Source organism: Branchiostoma lanceolatum, chromosome 7, assembly GCF_035083965.1.
Source record: "Branchiostoma lanceolatum isolate klBraLanc5 chromosome 7, klBraLanc5.hap2, whole genome shotgun sequence".
Classification (NCBI taxonomy): domain Eukaryota; kingdom Metazoa; phylum Chordata; class Leptocardii; order Amphioxiformes; family Branchiostomatidae; genus Branchiostoma; species Branchiostoma lanceolatum.
Window position 1 is genome coordinate 3,642,776 of NC_089728.1, and position 19,693 is coordinate 3,662,468.

A 19,693-nucleotide genomic window follows, 5' to 3' on the forward strand; every position below is an offset into this window, starting at 1 on the left:
TTCCCTCTCAAAAAGCATCGATTCGAATTTGTCTTAAAAGTTGGAATCTTCCCTCTTTCTGCAACTTATCGGAAGCAATTCACCACCAGGGGTCTATCCGAAATACACGGCAAAGGAAGGTAGGTATTTTTGGTCCAAAATGAGCAAATTTGTGAGGTAATTTAACAGGGAAGTGTTGTGGAGACAGTGCTGAATTTGAGGAGGCAAATGTCGAGGTTAGTGTGTTTAGTTCTGTCGTTCCAAATGTGAAAGTAGCGCAAAATTTGGTGTCCTTGTACCACTGTATGTACGAAATTTGTGTGTGAGGTGTGCGGTGTTTAAGTCAGCTATGGTTTGCTGAACTAAACAGATTAACGAGCAGAATGTTCGATGTTCTCACACGACCAGGCTCGCTAGCCGACTAGCAAAAATGGCGGCATATATTTTGTTGAGCACTGTAGCATGGCTCTTGCGAGGAAGCCGAATTTTGAGAGTGAAGTTATCAGATTTCTACCTTAGTCAAAGATTTGGCGCAATTTTCAAATATGTTGAGGCCTTTGACCTGTCACTAAGAATTTTTTTGGCACTATGGACAGGATAAGATTTTGTATAATTCTTTATTAAGATTTTTTTGCACTGTTGACAATGTTCCTGTCAATAATTTGGTGCTATTGACAGGGTGTTCCTTGATAATCTTGTGAACACAGAACACTTCAACTTCAGTTACCCCCAAATAATCCCGCTAGGGGCAAAGTAGGGGGGAGGAGGTCCCAGGCTAAGGCGGGCAGGCCTCCAGCCTGGCGCGGAAAGACTCAACGGTGGGAGCCGTAACAACCGCGCCAGGCAGGGCGTTCCAGGACACTTCACGATCCTGTCTACCCTAAGCCAGATCCTGTAAAATGGTGCATATTTACATTCCCGAGCAAGAATAGTAGAATCTAATCTAAAATGATTTTAAAAAGGTCGGGGTTTGATCCCTTGACCTTACACAGTCATGCAAGGTGAACACTCTACCCACAGAGCCATTGCACCAATAATTTTGTTGGATTTTATTGGATTTTAACTGATTGGAAGCAACTGGATAGATTTGAAAAAGCTCAGATCAATGTTTCAGATAGCACCCACTGTCTTTCGTCAGTTACATCGTATGGCGCAATCGGTAGGGTGTTTCGCCCAGAACCGAGAGGTCCCGGGTTCGAAACCACCGGTATGCCCCAATGTTGTGCCCTTGGGAAAGGCACTTAACACGAATTTCCTCACTGCACCCAGGTGTGAATGGGTACCTGACTTCGGTTGGGGAAGGTCGTATTGAGGTCACCTGCTGGCGCCGAATGGCAGCCGCCAGACCCTTGCGACAGTTTCATAAAGTGCAAGTGTGCACATATGTATCATGTGTATTATTGTGTATCATGTGATTGTAAACCCTGCAGCAATTCAGTATTGGCTGCCATTGCATGGGTAATTTCAGACCAATAAACCATTTATTATCTTTGCCGAGTACTTGTACTCAGGGAAGATTATGTTTTCGGTTGAAAAATCTGTTAGGTGGGTCTGTATGTATGTCAGGAGCATAACTCAAGAAAGCTTCGATGAATCTTTATGATTTTTGATAGGTGTGTAGTGGTTGTGCCAAGGAAGGTCAAGTTCGAAAATGGTTCCCCTTGCGTTTTTTAACAGTACTGCAGCCGACTTTGAATTTTTTTGTGTTTGTATGTAGGCAAAAAAAGTGACGGAAACGTTGATGGATCTTCATAATTTTTTGCAGGTATGAAGATGTTGTAAAAACGGAGGTCAAGTTCAAAAATGGTTCCCCTGGCATTTTCCGTTGGTACTGCAGCGGGCTTTGTGTGGATGTGTATTTGTATGTCGCCAGCATAACTCGAGAAGCTGTCGATGGATCTGTATGATATTTAGTGCATGGGTAGGGTTTACAGAAAGGAAGGTCAAGTTCGATAATGGGCCTTCTAGCGGGTACTTAAGGTACTGCAGCGGAGCTTCAAAATTTTGGGGCATATTTTCTGAAAGTGCTATGGTCATGATTTTGGTGTGGTAGATAGTTCATGCTATAGGAAGGAAGTTGTGAAAGTTTGGGCCCCCTAGCGTCTTGTTTGGAACTGCAGTGGATGTTTTTGTTTTGACCTTCGGACATGAATAACTTGAGAAGGGGTCGACAGATCGTCGTGACGTTTGGTATTCAGATAGCTCAGATGGTGCTTTACATAATAAACGACTAATTAGGCGAATCAGGATATAATTGTCATAATTAGTAAGGAAAGTTTGATGTATTTCATATTGGGACCCTGAAACATGTGACGGTTTCCCAGAAAACAGGTCTTACAAACAGTTGGCCTGGGAAAGTAGGTCAAATAAACAAATAGAGCACAGCACTGCTCTCCAAGCAGAGGTGTTGGTCCGGCTGTTTTTTCACATGTTTAGTTTAGGCATGTTTGTCCAAAGCACGTTGGCGACATAACGAAAAGGGGACAAAATAGAAAGCCCGACAAAACACCTAAAAACACGTCAAAAACACGGCTCTGCTTTTAATAGAGATTACATTGCTCCAGAACTGCACCACTGCTAGGTACGGTTAAGTCACATTTACTATGTCTTTCAAAATGTGTATGACATGGAATAAAGATTTATTCTATTCTTATTCATATATATTGACTGCTCCATTTCATCGTCACATTCAACTTACGACACTGCAATTTCAAACCTTTGAAGGCCCATAATTTCAACATACTCATTTTTTTCATGGCCAGTTTTAACATATATCAGCACACAAGACACTTACATTGTACGCTAGTCCTGTACCACCAAATGATTTTTAACCCTATCCCCCCCTCAAAACTTACAAACAGCACATGGTGTATGATCAAATTTTCAGGGGGTGATATGAAAGCATGTAAATATGAATCACTATCCATAATAAGCCTTGATTATTTGGCGAAGATAATGTGTTCGAGGAACTCTAGTTACTATTATTATTATCATAAGTTACTGAACCAGAATATTGACTTGTCTTTCAGATTTAGTTCCAGAAGGACCATATAGTCGAGTACCAGGAGTGAATCTACCCAACATGGATACCTTAACCTGTGGGCTGTGTCTGCAGCAGTTTGGAGAGATCTCTGACTTCCTGGACCACAAGAAAAGCCACACCGACTCTGATGCCCCTGCTGCTACTACTACTAGCAGTAGTGCTGATCCAGGTGCCTCCACCTGTCCAGTCGAGGAATCGCCTACAGAACCAGGTGAGACAAACTTATTGGGGCTCGAAATTTATTTTTGTGAATAGGTGCACTGGTGTACCTAACCTAAAGATTTAGGTGCAAAACAGAACAAAGCAAAATGCTAGCAAAACCTACAGGTTGTGCTGAACCCAAAGTGCTGAACCCAAAGTCTATAGGTAACTAAGCAAGTACATGTACATGTGATACTGTAGTAACTGTACATAAATGTCTCTTCAATAAAGGCGGTACGTGTGGTTATGGTTGTTGACTCAGAACCTGGATGTTGTACCCTTGGTAGAGGCACTTTACACCATTTTCTTTACTCGACTCAGGTGTAAATGAGTACAGTCAAACATGCCCAAGAAGACCACTCAGGGGACTGATAAAATCTGGTCTATGTGGACAGGTGGTCACTATAGGCAGGACACTGCTAATGCTTGTGTCAATGTGAAAAATTATCTAAGGGACCACCAAAATGTGGTCACATTAGCCAGGTGGTCCTTTTTTAGAGGTGGTCACTTGTGCAGGTTTGACTGTCCCTACATGTACGTATAGCCTTGGCTAGGGCCATCCCCCAGGGGTCCTGTGTTTGAGGAGAGCCACAACTTCGAGCATGTTAAAGAATCCATGTTAGAATGTCATGTATGGAAAAGAGTAGGGGTTCATCCTGGTGTGATTGGGTCTCTGAACATTGTCTAACTCCAAGTTTCTTCCAACTTTACCAGTTCCCGACCCCGTTGAAGCAACCAGCAGTACTTGTATCTGGACCTGTAAGCTGTGCAACCTGTTCGCGCTGAGCAAGGCTGAACTACGCTCGCATCTCCAGAGCGAACACACGGACGCCGTGCCAGACGGGGACACGGAGAGCTTCATCTCTCAGCTGATGCCTCTCTCCAACATGCCAACATCCCCGCAGAAGCTGATGCCACTATTCGAATCTCCTGAAGAGGAGACGTCAACTCAGCCAAGCGAAGCGGTCTTCTCCAACCTGCCAGACATCAAGGTTAAAACAATGAACGACGCTACCATTGTCATACCGCCAAAGAAAAAACGGGGGCGCCCCAGGAAAAAGCCTGTAGACGAGAACTTAGAGTTACGCCTGGAGGAGGAAAAAGGCACGACACACGATAAGCAGAGGCAGGCCATACTGTCGAGTGACGGAAAACTGGTGTGCGACAAGTGTAACCGTATGTTTGCGCGGGAAAGACAGTACAGCAGGCATCGGTGCATGGCTGAGGACACTAGGGATGAAGACGATATGAGAGCTGCTGAAGAGGAGGAGACGAGAGCTAAGAAAAAGAGAGTATCTTCATCACAAGTCGTAAGTTCTTATGATAATTATACTGTATAACCTGTAGGTAGTAAAACAGTTTGTTTGCTTTTGACCTAATATAAAACTACTTATACGTTCACAAATATCCATTATAAAAGAATTTTTAGCTAAAGGTCACCATACTTAATCAGTACTTTGACCCACACCTTTCCGTCAACTAGTTAGGCAAAAGCAGTATACATGTACTTCCTGTTCATTCCAGGCTACAGTACCATCGTGGATTGCTAGTTGGCGCTTCAGCACTGTTCTGCAGTTCCTAACGTTGATAGTACTCAATAACAACATCTAATGCTCATTCGTATAAATTATGGCACCTTTTTGCAATGTTCCCCTGACATGAATTTTGAATATGACTGAAATACACTTCTTTGATTAGACTTGAAAATAAGAGAGGCTTTGACATAAGCACTTAGCTTTTGGTCTTCCTTGCACTGCACTGTCATATTCTCACTTGTAAATTCATTGTTATGTGTCTATTTTTTGAAGTGCGAAATGAAATAATAGAATAAAGTGCAACTAATTTTTATCCACTGACCTGCAGGCTGCCAGAGAGCACAACTATGGAGCCGTCGGTTCAACCCAGGGAAGAGCGGCAGCTACAGGAACAGCAGGAAACCAATCAGACTCGGAGGCGGAAGGGGTCGAGATATCCGAGATAGTGGGAGAGGACGTACAGACGGTGGTGCAGGCTGAGGGCATCACTCACACCATCCAACAGTCGCTTAACTCTACAGCCGCACTCAAGCCACCCCATCTTTTCAGCAGGTCCTCGCTCACTGTGTTCAGCTGTGAGTTCTGCAGCAAGGTGGGTTTCATGGGTCGTGTTGGAACATTGCAGAGAAGCCTACCAGTATAAAGTAGAGTGGACTCATTCCTCAAGCTAAATGACACAGGGCTCGAAATTCATTTTGGGGAATAGGTGTACCGGTGCACCCAAACAAAAAAATTTAGATGCACAGAAAAAAATTTTTGTGCACCACATAAAATAAAGCTGAATGTCAGAAATCATATTTAAGTTTAACGCTCTTGAGAACTTCAATCTGTAAGTGTATATAGCACTCCTGTATGAGGGCCTGCATGGGGGGTCCCGATGCATCATGCAGGACTAAAAAATCTAGTGGCTGAACTAAGGCGTCAAAGTTGGTAATGCTTGGAAGTGACAATAACATAGTCTTAAACATATAAAGTAACAAGCATCAAGAAGAAGAGTAAGAATACTTAGTCTGGTAGTACAGGCCGGCCTCCATTCTCAGTCAAAGGCTCTCCCGCGCACTAGCAAATGTGTCAAACTTGTAAAAAATACTGTATCATCAAACGAACAGATGGGAATTGAGTCCATATTTTTGCTGATCTTTGCCATTCATACACAAAGAGTAAGACTAACGAACACACCAACTGATTACAGTACCCCTGTTTCCACAGAGGTAACAACAGGAATTTGTTAATTCAACGCCATTAAATGACATTGTCATTTACAGGTCTTTAAGTTCCGCAATGGCCTTGTGAACCACCTGCGGGTTCACACCAAGGAGAAGCCGTTTAAGTGTGACAGGTGCGACTATGCCTGCGCCGTGAAGACCAACCTGAAGACTCACATGCGTAAACACACTGGGGAGAGGTTCCACTGTCAACAGTGTGACTACACGTCAATCAACAAGGGCCATCTAAAGGTTTGGGTGTTCTGTTATTTATTTTTAATATATTATTATCATTTGTGGACATAATGACTTGACGAACTATTATTTGTTAGTATTGTTTATTCATTATTTATCTATTCTTTGTATTATTGTTATAATTTTGAGTCACCTTGGTTGACCAAGCATTTAGTTATCTATTGTTATGTTGACCCCTCGACATGCCCCCATCTCGACATCTATGAAAAACGGCCTAGATGGACGATTAGAGCTTTTTTTGAGAATAACTAAAGACAAAAAGAAAACAAACATTTGCTCAGACCCTTGTATCATTTGTTGTAAAGTTGTACTGGCAAATAAGCAAGAGTTCTTGCTGTTTCAGTAGCAGGGTATATTTTTACGTAGCAGCCCGTCCCCTATAATGTGCTCGAGGTCCCTCCTCCAACGCAGGACCCCCATTTTACATACCTTCCGAAAGACGGGTGCAGCTATTCTCCAAGCAGAGGTTTCAGAGGTGCCTCGAGCACGCTTTAAAACGAGAAGGCTACAGAAACGGCAAGGAAACTTGCTGACCTATGTGCCACTAGGCTATACCAAGTGAACAATTCTGTCCATGCACCAAAAATAGTTACTCAAGCAACTGGATAGAATTTTGAAACAGTCAGACATTTCAGACAGCATCTGCTGTCTTTCGTCAGTGACTAAGGTAAGGACTACTGGAAAACCAGGTTTTATACCAAAACTCTGATTAGATGTTTTTTTATTACCTGGATGTTTAACCTTCATCAACCTAATTCTGTCCATGTATTTCCTGTGCAGGACCACATTGCCACCAAGCACAAGGGTGAGCGTCACCCGTGTGAGATGTGCTCCAGCACCTACACCACCCTCAGGGCGCTCGTCAAGCACTTCAGGGAGAAACACGACCCAGAGGCCAACAGCGACAGCAAGGTTTGTCCTCATTTTCATTTTATTTCAGGGGTCTGGATGGGGGCTTTGAAGTAGTTTAGCAGTAGGGATGCGTACTGAAATCCACGTTCAGGTTCAGGTCCGGACCTGAACCCAGAGGTTTGCGAGACTTCGGGAATTCCATAATGGCTGCCATGAGCTGCAATGGATGTGAATGTTTTCGTCTTTTTCGAGCACAAATTTCGCGATCTATGGAAGGCTTAAGATAGTCTAGAACGAGAAACAGTACTAGATTTGTTTACCGATCCAGTTACCGAAATAACCAAATCACTGGGTTTCGTGTTTTTTTTACCTGAACCGAAACGTTTTTACAGGTCCAGAACCGGTCCGGCATAACCGGTACGCATCCCTATTTAGGAGTACAAAATTTTCAAATATCAGATTTTGACAGAAAGGTACATGTGTGCCAAATTGCTACACCAGGTAATTAGCCTGACTGGTGAATTATGGATGGCTGGTGAATTGTTATTCTTGGATGGCCGGTGAATTGTTGTATTTATCAATAATCAGTGGCAAACTCAACTGTCAACAACAGCTAGACACCTTTTAACCCTTGACCAGCATACCTCAGTTGCAATTATTTTTTGTTGTTGTTGTGGATGGCAGGAGATATTTGATAAGCTAAAGCTACAGACGCGAGATGGTGTCCGAGATCTCATCTACATCTGTGATCTCTGCAACCGCAAGTTCAAGACACGACTGGACAAGGAGAGACATGTGGTTTTACATCAGGTTAGTATTACATGTACCTTAAGGAAGAGAGGAAGGAGAGAAAAAGAGAGAGAGAGTGTGTGTGTGACTCTGTGTGAGCATGTGCGTGTGTGTTTGCATAACTGTGTCTGTATGTATGTGTGTGTCTGTGTGTGTGCCAATGTTGTTTAGCACATGTATTGTGTTTTTTCGAGAGGTGTCAAATGTCTGAATGGCTAGGCTAGCGAACTTGAGATACAGAGGTCTCTGGTGGTTTGATTCCTGGCTAGACGTTGGGTCCATTTGGAAAGGCTCTTTACACAACTTTCCTCACTCCGCCCAGGCGGTGGAAGGAGAAGAATTGCCTAGGCACTGTGGATAACAACCCACTGTCCCTGTACTGTAGCATCAAAAAGGCTGCGGGACTACCTTTAGGCCACACCACTTCAATTTCTTGGTTAATGGATTTTTTAAAAACTTTAGCATGAGGACATCATTAAAACAGAAGGCTGGGGTGACAACTTGCACCTGACCCTGTTCACTCCCTGAAACTGTGTGCACCAAAGTACAAACTTTCCTCTGCGATTCTGTTTTCATGTTGATTTTCCAATCTAGCAAAAAAATCCGTTAACCAAGAGCTTCAATTGGTGTGGCCTTAGCTACCCTTTATTGTGCTTTTCGTGGCTCTTATTCCTATGTTTAATGCCTAGAGTATGACACCATGTGTAGCGAAGATTCCCCTTATTGTTCTTCCCCAGGGTATGAAGCCGTTCCCCTGTGGACTGTGTGAGTACTCCACTAACCGCCAGGCGAACCTTGACCTGCACATCAGGAAACACAAGTTCATCTACAACTGCTGCGCCTGTCAGGAGCACTTCCTCAGCTCCATCCCTCTCACTGCACATATACAGGAGGTACATGTACGTCTGCGTCCTATTACAGTCCTGAAAAATGTAGGGTCGATAAGTAGGAATTCTCTTTTTTTCTTCTTCTTTTTCTTCCCCTTTTTAGATTTCAGCCAAAGTGATCTAATAAATACAGTTTACTAGTAACATTGCAAAGCAGGAATGCATCAGGACACTGCTTTTTCAACATTGTATTGTAATTAAATTATACAGATATGCACTGTACAAGCACAAGTACCTGTATATTAATAGATTGAAGGAAAAAGTACAATGTTAACTACACATTCTTACATCAACTGCTCAAAGCTTTAATCTGTTAACAGTAAGTGAGTAACTGTGAATTACTTGGAATTCTGAAATTTTCATCACTCAGATGTTAGAACAAAATTTTTATGTCCCTAGCCAGTAGTCAACTTCCCAAAAAAGGCTGGCGTTGGCAGGTTTTTGCTCGAGTCCATTGGTTAACCGGAAACTCTTTTCCCCGCTCCCTAATCACTTTCTTTTTACCAATTTCCTGTTACAGAAACATGTTTCAGAAGAGGCTTCCTTTGACGACCTGTTTGCTAAGAGCTTGGAAGGCAGCAGGTTCCTGTTCGAGTTTGGGAACGATGTGAAGGCGTTCGACTTTGACGGGTACCAGACCATTGAGGTGACCCCCGAGGGTCACCCGCTTCAAGGTCAGGAGGGGGAAGGACAGCAGGGGGCAGCGGAACTGCTGCTGTCTCAGGAAATCCACATGGCACAGGGACAGCAACAAGAGACAGCACAGGAACAGAAAGAGACAGCACCAGAACAGCAAAGAAGCGATCATGATTATAAGAAGAACGCAGAGGAAGAGCAAGATGAAAAAACTGACAAAGAAAGCAAAGATCCTGGCACAGGTATTGTATATGTCTTTGTAGATGTGGCACATGCAGGAGTGAGTGTCAGGTGCCTCAAAGTCTTTTAGTATATAGCAAAAGTTTTCTTAAGAAGCTGAAGAATATTAGAATTTGTTTTTTGTTTTTAAAGGCATGAGAACTGTGAAAATGTATGTTGTGTGTAGCATGACTAAGGAAGAATGTTCAGAATAAAGAGTTGTAGGTTCGGGCCACCTAGCAGTTGATTTTCGAACTGTAGGGGCATTTTTGTGAAAAACAGATGAATATACTAATTCTATGTTTTGTCAAACCCAAAGACTCCACTGAAAGCAAGACTGAGGGGGGAAAGTCAACTGAAGATCCAGAGGACCTAGACGGCAAGACAATCTTTGACCGGTTGATGGAAAAGCTGGAGTACCGCAAGATGAGCATGGACGTCTACAACAAGCTGAAAGTTCTGTATGGAGATATGGAGTGCCGATACTGCGGTCGCTTCTTCTACTATGAGTGAGTCTTCTTCTACTCCTACTCTATTTGTTACCTCCATGACATTGTGTCATGAAGGTATTGTTATCAGTTGGTGTGTTTGTATGTCTCCCTGTGATTCTGCAGTGATGTGAATATTGCATAGCGGCAGCATGTAAGGCAGAAGTGGTGCAATAGGATACTTGGAGAGTTGGAAGTATGGGTGGGCTTGTGCTATTTTTCATTTATCTCTTAGTACTACTGGATCGAGTTATGTCATATTACTACTAGTACAGATTACAAGTGTCTTGTGATGGTGGGATGCAAATTAGACGATTTGACAAGCAATGCTTTATTTGTCGTCCACAGCAAAACTCTGGCTCAACACGAGCGTATACACACAGGGGAGCGCCCGTTTACGTGTAACGAATGTCCGTACGCCTCCGCTACCAAGGAAGGGCTGAAGAGACACATCCAAGGTTCACACAGTAAGGTGGGTAGCTATAATACCACCATTCCTATGTGGTAGTCTGAGTGTTAACAAAAACTACTGTGCATTTGCAGGTGACTTGCTTTCAAAGAAAGCACAAAGTATCAAATGATTTTTCGCACTACTTAACCATATATATATAGAACTTGTGATACCCAATGTCAACCGATTCAAAATGCCATTTTCCCTAAAAACTTTCAGAAGGAGCCAAATGCACCAAAGGAAGAAATATCAACTCTTATACAAAGAACAATGCATGAGCTGTATCTTTTTCTCCGCCTGTTTAACAATGTGCAAGGTCTACATTGACATAGATTACAGGGTACTTTGAATTATATGTATATCGAATCATGGTTGTTATGATATCTGTGTCACTGTAGGTGCTGATCAAGTGTGAGCACTGTGACTTCAGCACTAACAACAAGTACACCTTGTGGCGCCACACCAAGAAGGAGCACGTACCTGTGGAGAACCTGAGGGAATCCTACACCTGTCCTGCCTGCTCCGAGATCTTCAGCAAGGAAAGGTCTGGACTTCCACACTGTTTATCACACCTGTTTGTTTGTTTGTTTTTTATTAAGATCTCGTTATTTAACACCAACTTTGTTACGATTATCTGGGTCATGCTGCGTGGTTTGATATTGTTACTTCAAAAACCAGTAGAGAAAAACATTTGAATCTCATGAAAAAGATTAACCAGTAGTATGCTAATGTGTGATATTGTCACTGTCTGGCCATTCATGTACATTGTACTGAAAAGTACTGTCAGTATCAGGAGATTCAGGACTTTAATCAGCGCCCATCATTCCGTCATTTGGCGGAATTTTGCTGCATATGATGGAAAAATTTTAAGAACATTCCATCAATTTTGATGGACAAAAATTGACAAGAAATATCCAACTTTGAATAAACCACACTCAAATACTAGAAATGCTAGAAATTGAACAATGATAGAAATTTGTGCACAATGACTGGGAAAAATAAGTCTTTTAGTATCTTTCCGTCAATTGTAATTGGGATGACAGAAAATATTTAAAACTGACTAGAGCCCTGGTCAGTTGTCTTTTCTAATTCAGGACTGTCTAACTGAAGAGCGCACATTTATGCATTGCAGGGCGATCAAGGTGCACATCAAAAAACACCACCCCTCCATGACACTCGAGGAGATCTCCCTGGTCCTGGGAAAGAGAGCACAGCTGAAGAGTGCCATGGGACAGAGAGCGTTCAAGTGTCCATACTGTGGGAAGCTGTTCAGGAAGAAGGAGCCGGACCTGAGGAAACACATCTGGGCCCACGAGGGCATCAAGCCCTTCAAGTGTGGCCTGTGCTCCTTTGCCTGTCGCAGCAAGAGCAACCTAAAGGCTCACATGGTGAGGACTAAACTGAAAATGTTGTGTTTCTGGTTTCCCGACTAGTCCAAGTAAAAACATGCTGACTGTAACCTTTTTTTAGTCAACCGTTTGGAAGGGGAATGAAATGTTTGACATTTGAATCTGAGTGATGAAAACATAGAATCGTTTTCCAACATGTTCTCATTTTTGTTGCAATAGAAAAAGTGCTGTAAATAGACCCACCAAACCTAGGGCCCTGGGGCGATCTGGCTTTCAACTTCGTGTTACAAATGCTCTGTCAATAATGCTTAATGGTGAATTCAGGATAACAAATAACATGTTACGTAGAATTTAAAGGGCCAATTTCGCTTCACGAACGATTTACAGACAACGTGTAACATTGAATTAGAGTGGGCTGACTACAATCAACGGTGAAATAAAATAGCTTGCTATGCCTCTCAGAAAAAGGCATGCAGACCCTCGCATTAAAATGAATGAATGGTTTTATTTGATCATTGTGATCAGAAAATATGAAGTACCTCGCAGCCATAGGCTGAATTGCGTACTTTTCACATTATTTTTAAAAATTTGTGGCGTTGGGCAATCTTTCGGTTACAAAGATAATAGCTATTCGACAATAAATGCATTCTAAAAATCACAGGTAAACACTACCTTAAAACAGGTAGGTTGAAGACGGGTACGTCGGAGGTTAAGATACAAACATAATTATTATATATATACTAAGTAGCTGGCAATCATAATCAATACAGAATGTTTTTCCTCAGCTGCGTCACACGAAGGAGAAGAACCACCTGTGTGAGGAGTGCGGGAAGAAGTTCAAGACCAAGCAGAGTCTTAAGTTCCACAGTCAGCAGTACCACAACCAGGGTGGGAATGAGCTGAAGAGGTACTACTGTCAGATCTGTGACTACAGCGGCATACAGGTAAGGCATTCTTTTGACAAACATTTAATCATTACACACAACATAAAAAAGATTGCTCTGGGGAGCTTTCGAGGAGAACTCTCTGTCTCTTCGTCAACCCGGTATTAGGGTCAGATCTCGTCTTGGAGTTCTCTTGTCATGTGACTTGATGTTGATTATCACGTGACAGGAGACAGTCATATACAGGCTTGAGATAGTGACGCCCCCTGTCCCTGTTTAAGGTACTGCGTTGTCTGCGGATTTGGATCGCTTCCCGAACACCCCTTGAAAACCAGTCGGAGTCCTGATCTAGCACTTTCACACTGTCCCAGTCTATCTTGTGTTGTAAGGCATTGTATGGTCCTTCTTAGTTGCATGTTGTCTCTACATTGTCGTAGGGAGGCAGCATCCTAAGGTACTTACTGTAAATCCTGGAATATTTGTGGTGGTTTTATGTGCATCATTTCCATCACACAGCAAACAGATGTTCAGTCGAATAACCTATTTTTTGAAGTTTAAAAGTGCCATGAAAAACCATCTCATAAGCCATCCTAGTCCCCTGTAATAGCCTTCAACATCTCATGTGTGCAGTTCTTGACTTCAGATCTTAACTTGATAATTTGCAATTACAAGTGACCATTCTCATCCTTCTTTGTCATTTGTTGTGTATTGCATGTATTATTTTATTCTTATTTATCGAATATTGTCAATTAAGGCTGTGGTCAATTTAAATGAGTACCTAGCTTTGGTTAGGACGTCCCTCGGATAGGACGTTAAATGGAGGTCCCGTGTTTGAGGAGAGCCACACCTCGAGCACGTTAAAGAACCCACCGCACTGAAGGAAAAGAGTAGGGGTCCTTCCCGGTGTGAGAGGTTCAAAACCTACAGTCCTAAGGCCGCACATGGGTTCGCCCTTCGTAATAGCCTACGGCTAGTTGGGCAACCCTGGCATATGTACATGCTGAACCAATGAATAAATGCTAGTAAATAAATAAAAGAAATTGTCCCTTCTTCCCTCGCCAGATTGCCCACCTGAGAAGACACATGGAGCAGCACTCTGGCCAGAAGGTTCTGAAGTGCCCGCTGTGTCCGTACTCCTGTAACATCACCGGCGCCATGAAGAGGCACTTCAACAAGAAACACCCGGGCAAGGTGTACGAACAGACCGTAGGGGCTGTGGTCAAGCCTGATGTGGAAAGTACAGAACAGGTGAGTGCTCCAAATCACAGTCTTCTGCTGATGTTATTACCTCTATGAATAAGGTGGAAGTGGTGTAATAGGATACTTGGAGACTTGGAAGAATGGTTTGGCTCCTTGTCTTGGTGTGCGAATTATGCAGTTATGTGAATATTGCAGAGTGGCATATGTTTGATCCCCAGCTGAGTCATACCAAAGACTTAAAAATGGTGTGTGCTGCTTTCTCTGCTTAGCACTTAGTATTTGGGAAAGAGTATGGCAGTTGAAGACACTCCAAAACCATTGAACTAGCACCCTGCTGTAGTAATTGCACAAAATTGTGTGGCCCAAGGGCTATTGAAATGGAGATAGGTGCTGCCCTATGCACCATCTAGCGCAGGAAGGACTTTAATGAACTATTATGAATGTTGTATTGTTATTGATATTTTGATATTTTCAAAAACTAACATCTTTCGTTTGAATGCCCTAGTCTGTGCAGGTGACGTGTTCAGCCACTGGTACGGACCAGGTGACAGAGATGCATGTGGAGATGCTGAAGTGCCCGGAGTGTGACTTTGTGTTCGGGAACCGCTGGGACCTCAACAAGCACCTGCAGAAGAGACACGAGGCTAAGGTAAGTTACCTTCTGTTATACCTTTACTTTTGATTAGGGCATCTGTATCTGTATAGCCAGTATAACCACCCCCCCCCCCATAACACACCAGGCAATACCTTGATGTAACATCAGGTACAGGTACAGGTACAGGTACAGAGGTTTAGGTACAGGTCCAGACCTGCACAAACAATTTGACAAAGTAACCTGTGGTCAACTTCATTGATGACAAAAACACGAATATACAGTTAACAGAATGTTTATTTAGACTTCAGGTATCTTCAGGTATCTCTAAAATCAAAGATAGTGGTGATTTCTATTTTTCCAGTGCTTATTTCTATCTTTGGGGAAGGAATGACATATTTATAGTAACAAATAAGTACTTAAGTGTAAGTCTGTTCAGGTGCAGTACCGTTACCTTGATGTTCCTGTATTTTGGACCTGTACCTAAATGACTTTAGCAGTACTGAACTTTTGACATATTCTGTCTCAAGGTTTTACCACTTACATATGTAATCAAAACAAGGCAGTGCCTTTTGTTGGTTTTGAGAAGATAACATTTTCTCAAAAAAGACTTTATTTGCTCCTTCCTATATAGGTGGTGAACTTAATGGAGGTTGACGCTGCCCTGGGTGCCACCCATCATGTAGTGGAGGTGACAGAGAGTGGGGATGGACAGGTCATCTACACTGATGCTGGTGAGTGTTTGGTGTATAAGCACTGTGGAGATCACACTAGTTGGCTTGAAATGCTAGGTGCATATGCATTAGTTCTTTTGTGCACCCAAAATGTGCACTTAATTTTTTACGTTGGGTTTGTGTGGGGTTAGTATGCAGCATACATATATATCATTATCAAGATTCAAGTGTCAAAAAAATGATGAAACCAAACAAATAGTGCATCTGTTCCCAAAGTTTCAACCCGAGACTAGATTTAGATGTCAATCCTATGTCAAAATGTGTGTTTTTGTGATCTCTGTACTGCCGAGCTTAGCCTGGAAACCATACCATCGGCGGCTTCCCCCTGATATCTCTACGGCGCTGGGAGTGACCCCCGCCCGCCTAGACAGCTTAGCCCACTCGAGGTGTTGGTTTACGGCTTGGTGGCTGCGAAACTCTCTATGGCAGCTAAGAAGACAATCTGACAGAAACTGGTCAATATAGCAGACTGGGCCCGGTAAAACACACCTAAGCCGACCCGTAGAGACTGGTGACCAGGCTAGGTCGAGCTGTGTCTCTAAGGTGTTCCATCGTTCCTTCAGCAGGTGTCCTGCAGGCGGAGGGAGGGGACACCTCTGCAGCCGTCAACATCCTGCAGCAGATCATGGACATCACGCAGCAGGAGGCCGCCAGCACTCACGTCGTCACGACAACCACAGCCAACGCCTCCGAGTCACAGGTATGGGCAACTCATCTCAACCCACAAATAAACGTGACACACTTCTTTCGACAAACATTTAAGCCTTACACACAGCATAAAAAAAGATTGCTCTGGGGAGCTTTCGAGACGGACTCTCTGTCCCTGTATTAGGGTCAGATCTCGTCTTGGAGTTCTCTTGTCAGGTGACTTGATGTGATACACATCTTTAAGGTCGCGTTCACATTTGTCATAGGTTGTCATACGGTTTTAGATGGTTGGGCGTTCAGAAGGATGACGGCTGAGACACAACGATTTACCGGTTTCGACCTTTTATTCAAAAGTCTTCATCAGAATAACAAAGAGCGGTACCGCACTTCCTTTTATAGCCTCTAGTTGAAGTTAGGTCAGGGCACTCTACTCCCTGGTTTAATTTGGTCAGGGCACTCTAGGAAATAGCCAATCAGCTTACAGGATTTCGCTTTGCACTGGCTAAAGCGTACGATTTTAGTTATCATACGGTTTTCAAGCAGGCAGCAACAGCTGGATTTCGCACAACACGTGCATGGCTATCCCAAGAATGTCCTCAGTTTGTGATCGCACGACAATCGTGAGTGCCCCATCTATTCAACAAATGAGAGAAGGGCAATTAGCAGTGCGACGAATTAGAGAGTGGCAGCATGTCCATCAAATATTTGCATTTTTATGTTTCTATTTTGCATTTCTATGATTTCAAAGAGGCGGGTGGGGCTATGAATCGGTCTATCACCAGCAAATGTGGTAAAATGAACATCTTAGTAAGACATCTGGAGCCACATAGTTCCTGTTTACAACTTTTATTCAGCCAGGCATTTCTGATGTTTGTTTGTTTCTTTGTTTCCTCAGGCGATGGTGGCGCTAGCTCCTGATGCGGTGGTGGTTGAGCAGGCCGGTGGGGACGGGATGCAGCACATCGTCAGCTCAGGAGAGGGGGAGAGGTCCCAGGGACAGGAGTACATTGTGTACCTCACCCAGTCTCCCGAGGGTCTGTAGTTATTTCATAATAATGACACGTGAAAATGTAAAATGAACTGTTATAGGGCCTAGGAAGTTATTGAGTACATCGTGTACTTCACCCAGTCTCCCGAGGGTCTGTAATTATTACAAAAGAAGGACACATGAAAATGTAAAATGAATTGTTATAGGGCCTTCATGTAGGAGAAAAATTCAAGCTTCTGGTTACACGACTGATCCTAGCAAAGAAATTGCCTTTTTTGGTGGTCGACTGATGGCAAGGGGTGTAAAATTTTCGCTCTGACATTTGAGTGATGAAAACATTGTAGTGTTTTTCAACATGTTCTCACTCCTGTTGCAATAGAAAAAGTCATATCACCAGGACCAATAAACCTAGGTCCTTTTTGCCTGTTACGTTGATTACCGAAATCTACAAAAAAAGAAGAGACCTAAATTGTTTTTCAAGACCGTAATTGGAAAATCTAAATTTGTTTTTCTAGGCCTTAGAAGAAAATTGCCAAGAGTTTTCCTTTGATGAATTTTGTGGCGTCATTGTGAATTTTGCTGAAATATAATCACAACAATTTGAAGTGTGGCTATACGTGACGTAGCCTGGTGAAACATTTTGCCGCTCCAAAATCATTAAAAAAATGTTTTGGTACGACAATTTGTAGGTGTAATCATTTCTTTCCATTACCTTATTTGGTATGGAGACTTGCTATAACCAAGGAGGTTGTTATTAAACTCCTTGCTATACTTAGTCAAGTATTGTACATAATTGATATGCAGTGAAAGACATTGATATAGAATGTAACGGCCTACTGTAAAATATCTTCTATCCTTGGTTGATTCAAGATAATATAACGCTATAGATGGATTGATAAAAGCAATTTAAAGGTATTCAGATATCTAGCTTTGTAACACGACTAAGACTCTTTGATATAACTATGCATTCTTAGAATCCTTTGTAAGTGAAGTAATCTAAAAGAAGAAAGAATAGTTGTGGACTTGTGGTCATGTTGTAATTTGAAAAATTGTATTATGATGAAAGAAACATTGGACTTCATTGAAACTTTGGTCCAAGAGAAAACACAAAACCATTGTTTAGACCTTTTCTTTTCTTTTCCAAAATGCTTTGGAGAAGAACAGCAAACAGTTGTCATAAAGGTGTCAGAAATACAGGAGTATGGAAGAAGTAGAGAAACTGTTTTGTCATGTAGCATCTATATGGCTTATTGAAAACCGTTGTTAATTTCTGTATTGGTGCTGAAATAAAATCAGTTGAAGTTTATCTGGTAGAGAAGACTTAATATGTTTCTTACGTAGTTATTGGTATCTTAATTATACAGCTGTGATTGCAATGTTGATACACTACATGTAGAGATGAACAATGACAATCTATGACAACAAGTATGGTTGTTATGCATCTAAGTTTTTTAGTAACTATATACGATATCAGAATAAGTCAATTGCGTCGTTGCTTTCAAGCTAATGTTTCTGAAGTCGTTTATTAATTTATGTCATTGTTATTATTTTCTGTGAACAGTTAAATGATATGAACTACTGTTGTTACAAAATGTAAGTACATTGTGTTGTCTTTAGTGAGAAGCCTAGTATCAATCACTAAGTTGTTTGCTGAATAAGGACAGACATACTAAATGGATTAGTTGTTTGATTTTCAAGAAAGGATTTTCTTTATGCTTGGGCAAAGTAAACAAATGTTTTGTATTATCTAAAAACATCACGGTTTTCAGGTTTTTGTAAGTTTCAGTACTTAACATAAGCTTGAAAGTCTATGATATATATGTACTTGTATAGTACATTTTGTGAACTTCAGCGAAGAAAATGCCAGTGACATGATTCCAGTCAACTACCTCTTTTTCCTGTGTAGTTCTAGTGATAATAATTCTTCCATCAAATGCTTGAATGTATTGAATAAAGTTACAAAATGAGAATGATTTTTGAGGCTTTAACAAGATAAGATGTTGATTGCCTCCGCCTAGATGGCTAATATGCTTTCGTTGCCATTTGTTGGTTATATTGCTAAAATGATTAAAAGATGAGGTAGCAAGTATTAAATGATTTTATTATTTTTGTGGCTAGCATTTTGCTGAAACTGGCCTATTGAACAGTAGATAGGTACTTTTGAAGCCTCAAGATCAAGAAAGAGAACGGAAAAATTTGAATTGAACCCTCATAGGAGCCTATTTCGTCTCAGTCGCGTAACGGACAAAATGGTGAATTGTTATGATATTGTATGTGGTGTTTCTTAGACTAGGTACAATGTACTAGTACAATCGATGGCGCGAAGAAACGCTGCCAGCGGAATAGATAAATAGTGCATGAAACGTACCATTTTATTTTTGGTGAGTCATAGGCGTGTCAAAAGCGCTGCCTATTACACGAGTAATGGTATTGCAGGAGTTCGCCTCGGTGATAATGAATGTGTTACAAGTTGCCGTGCCTTCTTTGCATTTTATCCTATCCCATACAAGGTAGAAAAAAATTGACGCAAAGTGACATATTTTCATAACATATTATACTCCTTAGTGCATACTTTTTTTTACCACACTGACTTTATTTTATAGATCGCATCAATATCATTTTCGACCTATGAAACCTAAATGCTTAGCTTGGAGAGTGTGTTATTCTGGCAAACAAAGGTACCTGGTCTCTCAGTTCTTGTACGTACATCAAGCCATGGCTGGCGCTCGTCTATTCAACTTGTGATTTGATTTGATGG

At 42.0% G+C, this 19,693-nt stretch overlaps 1 protein-coding gene across 5 annotated transcripts; it reads left to right on the forward strand.

The window, feature by feature from the left end:
* Positions 1 to 3: 3 nt before the first annotated feature.
* Positions 4 to 18,905, forward strand: LOC136438598 (zinc finger protein ZFAT-like). 5 transcript variants are annotated; one of them, XM_066433472.1, is made up of 19 exons: positions 4 to 119; positions 3,009 to 3,233; positions 3,938 to 4,533; positions 5,087 to 5,350; positions 6,024 to 6,215; positions 6,999 to 7,130; positions 7,755 to 7,880; positions 8,597 to 8,791; positions 9,267 to 9,624; positions 9,921 to 10,110; positions 10,438 to 10,561; positions 10,939 to 11,084; positions 11,673 to 11,928; positions 12,675 to 12,833; positions 13,836 to 14,021; positions 14,479 to 14,622; positions 15,200 to 15,299; positions 15,863 to 15,999; positions 16,843 to 18,905. In XM_066433472.1, exons 2-19 carry the CDS (start codon positions 3,062 to 3,064, stop codon positions 16,987 to 16,989), a joined length of 3,624 nt encoding a protein of 1,207 aa, XP_066289569.1. In that variant the 5' UTR covers positions 4 to 119; positions 3,009 to 3,061; the 3' UTR covers positions 16,990 to 18,905. The 5 variants fall into 5 exon arrangements, with proteins under 5 accessions (XP_066289569.1, XP_066289571.1, XP_066289572.1 ...); XM_066433474.1 differs by having other exon boundaries at positions 15,866 to 15,999; XM_066433475.1 differs by having other exon boundaries at positions 8,597 to 8,758.
* Positions 18,906 to 19,693: the final 788 nt, after the last annotated feature.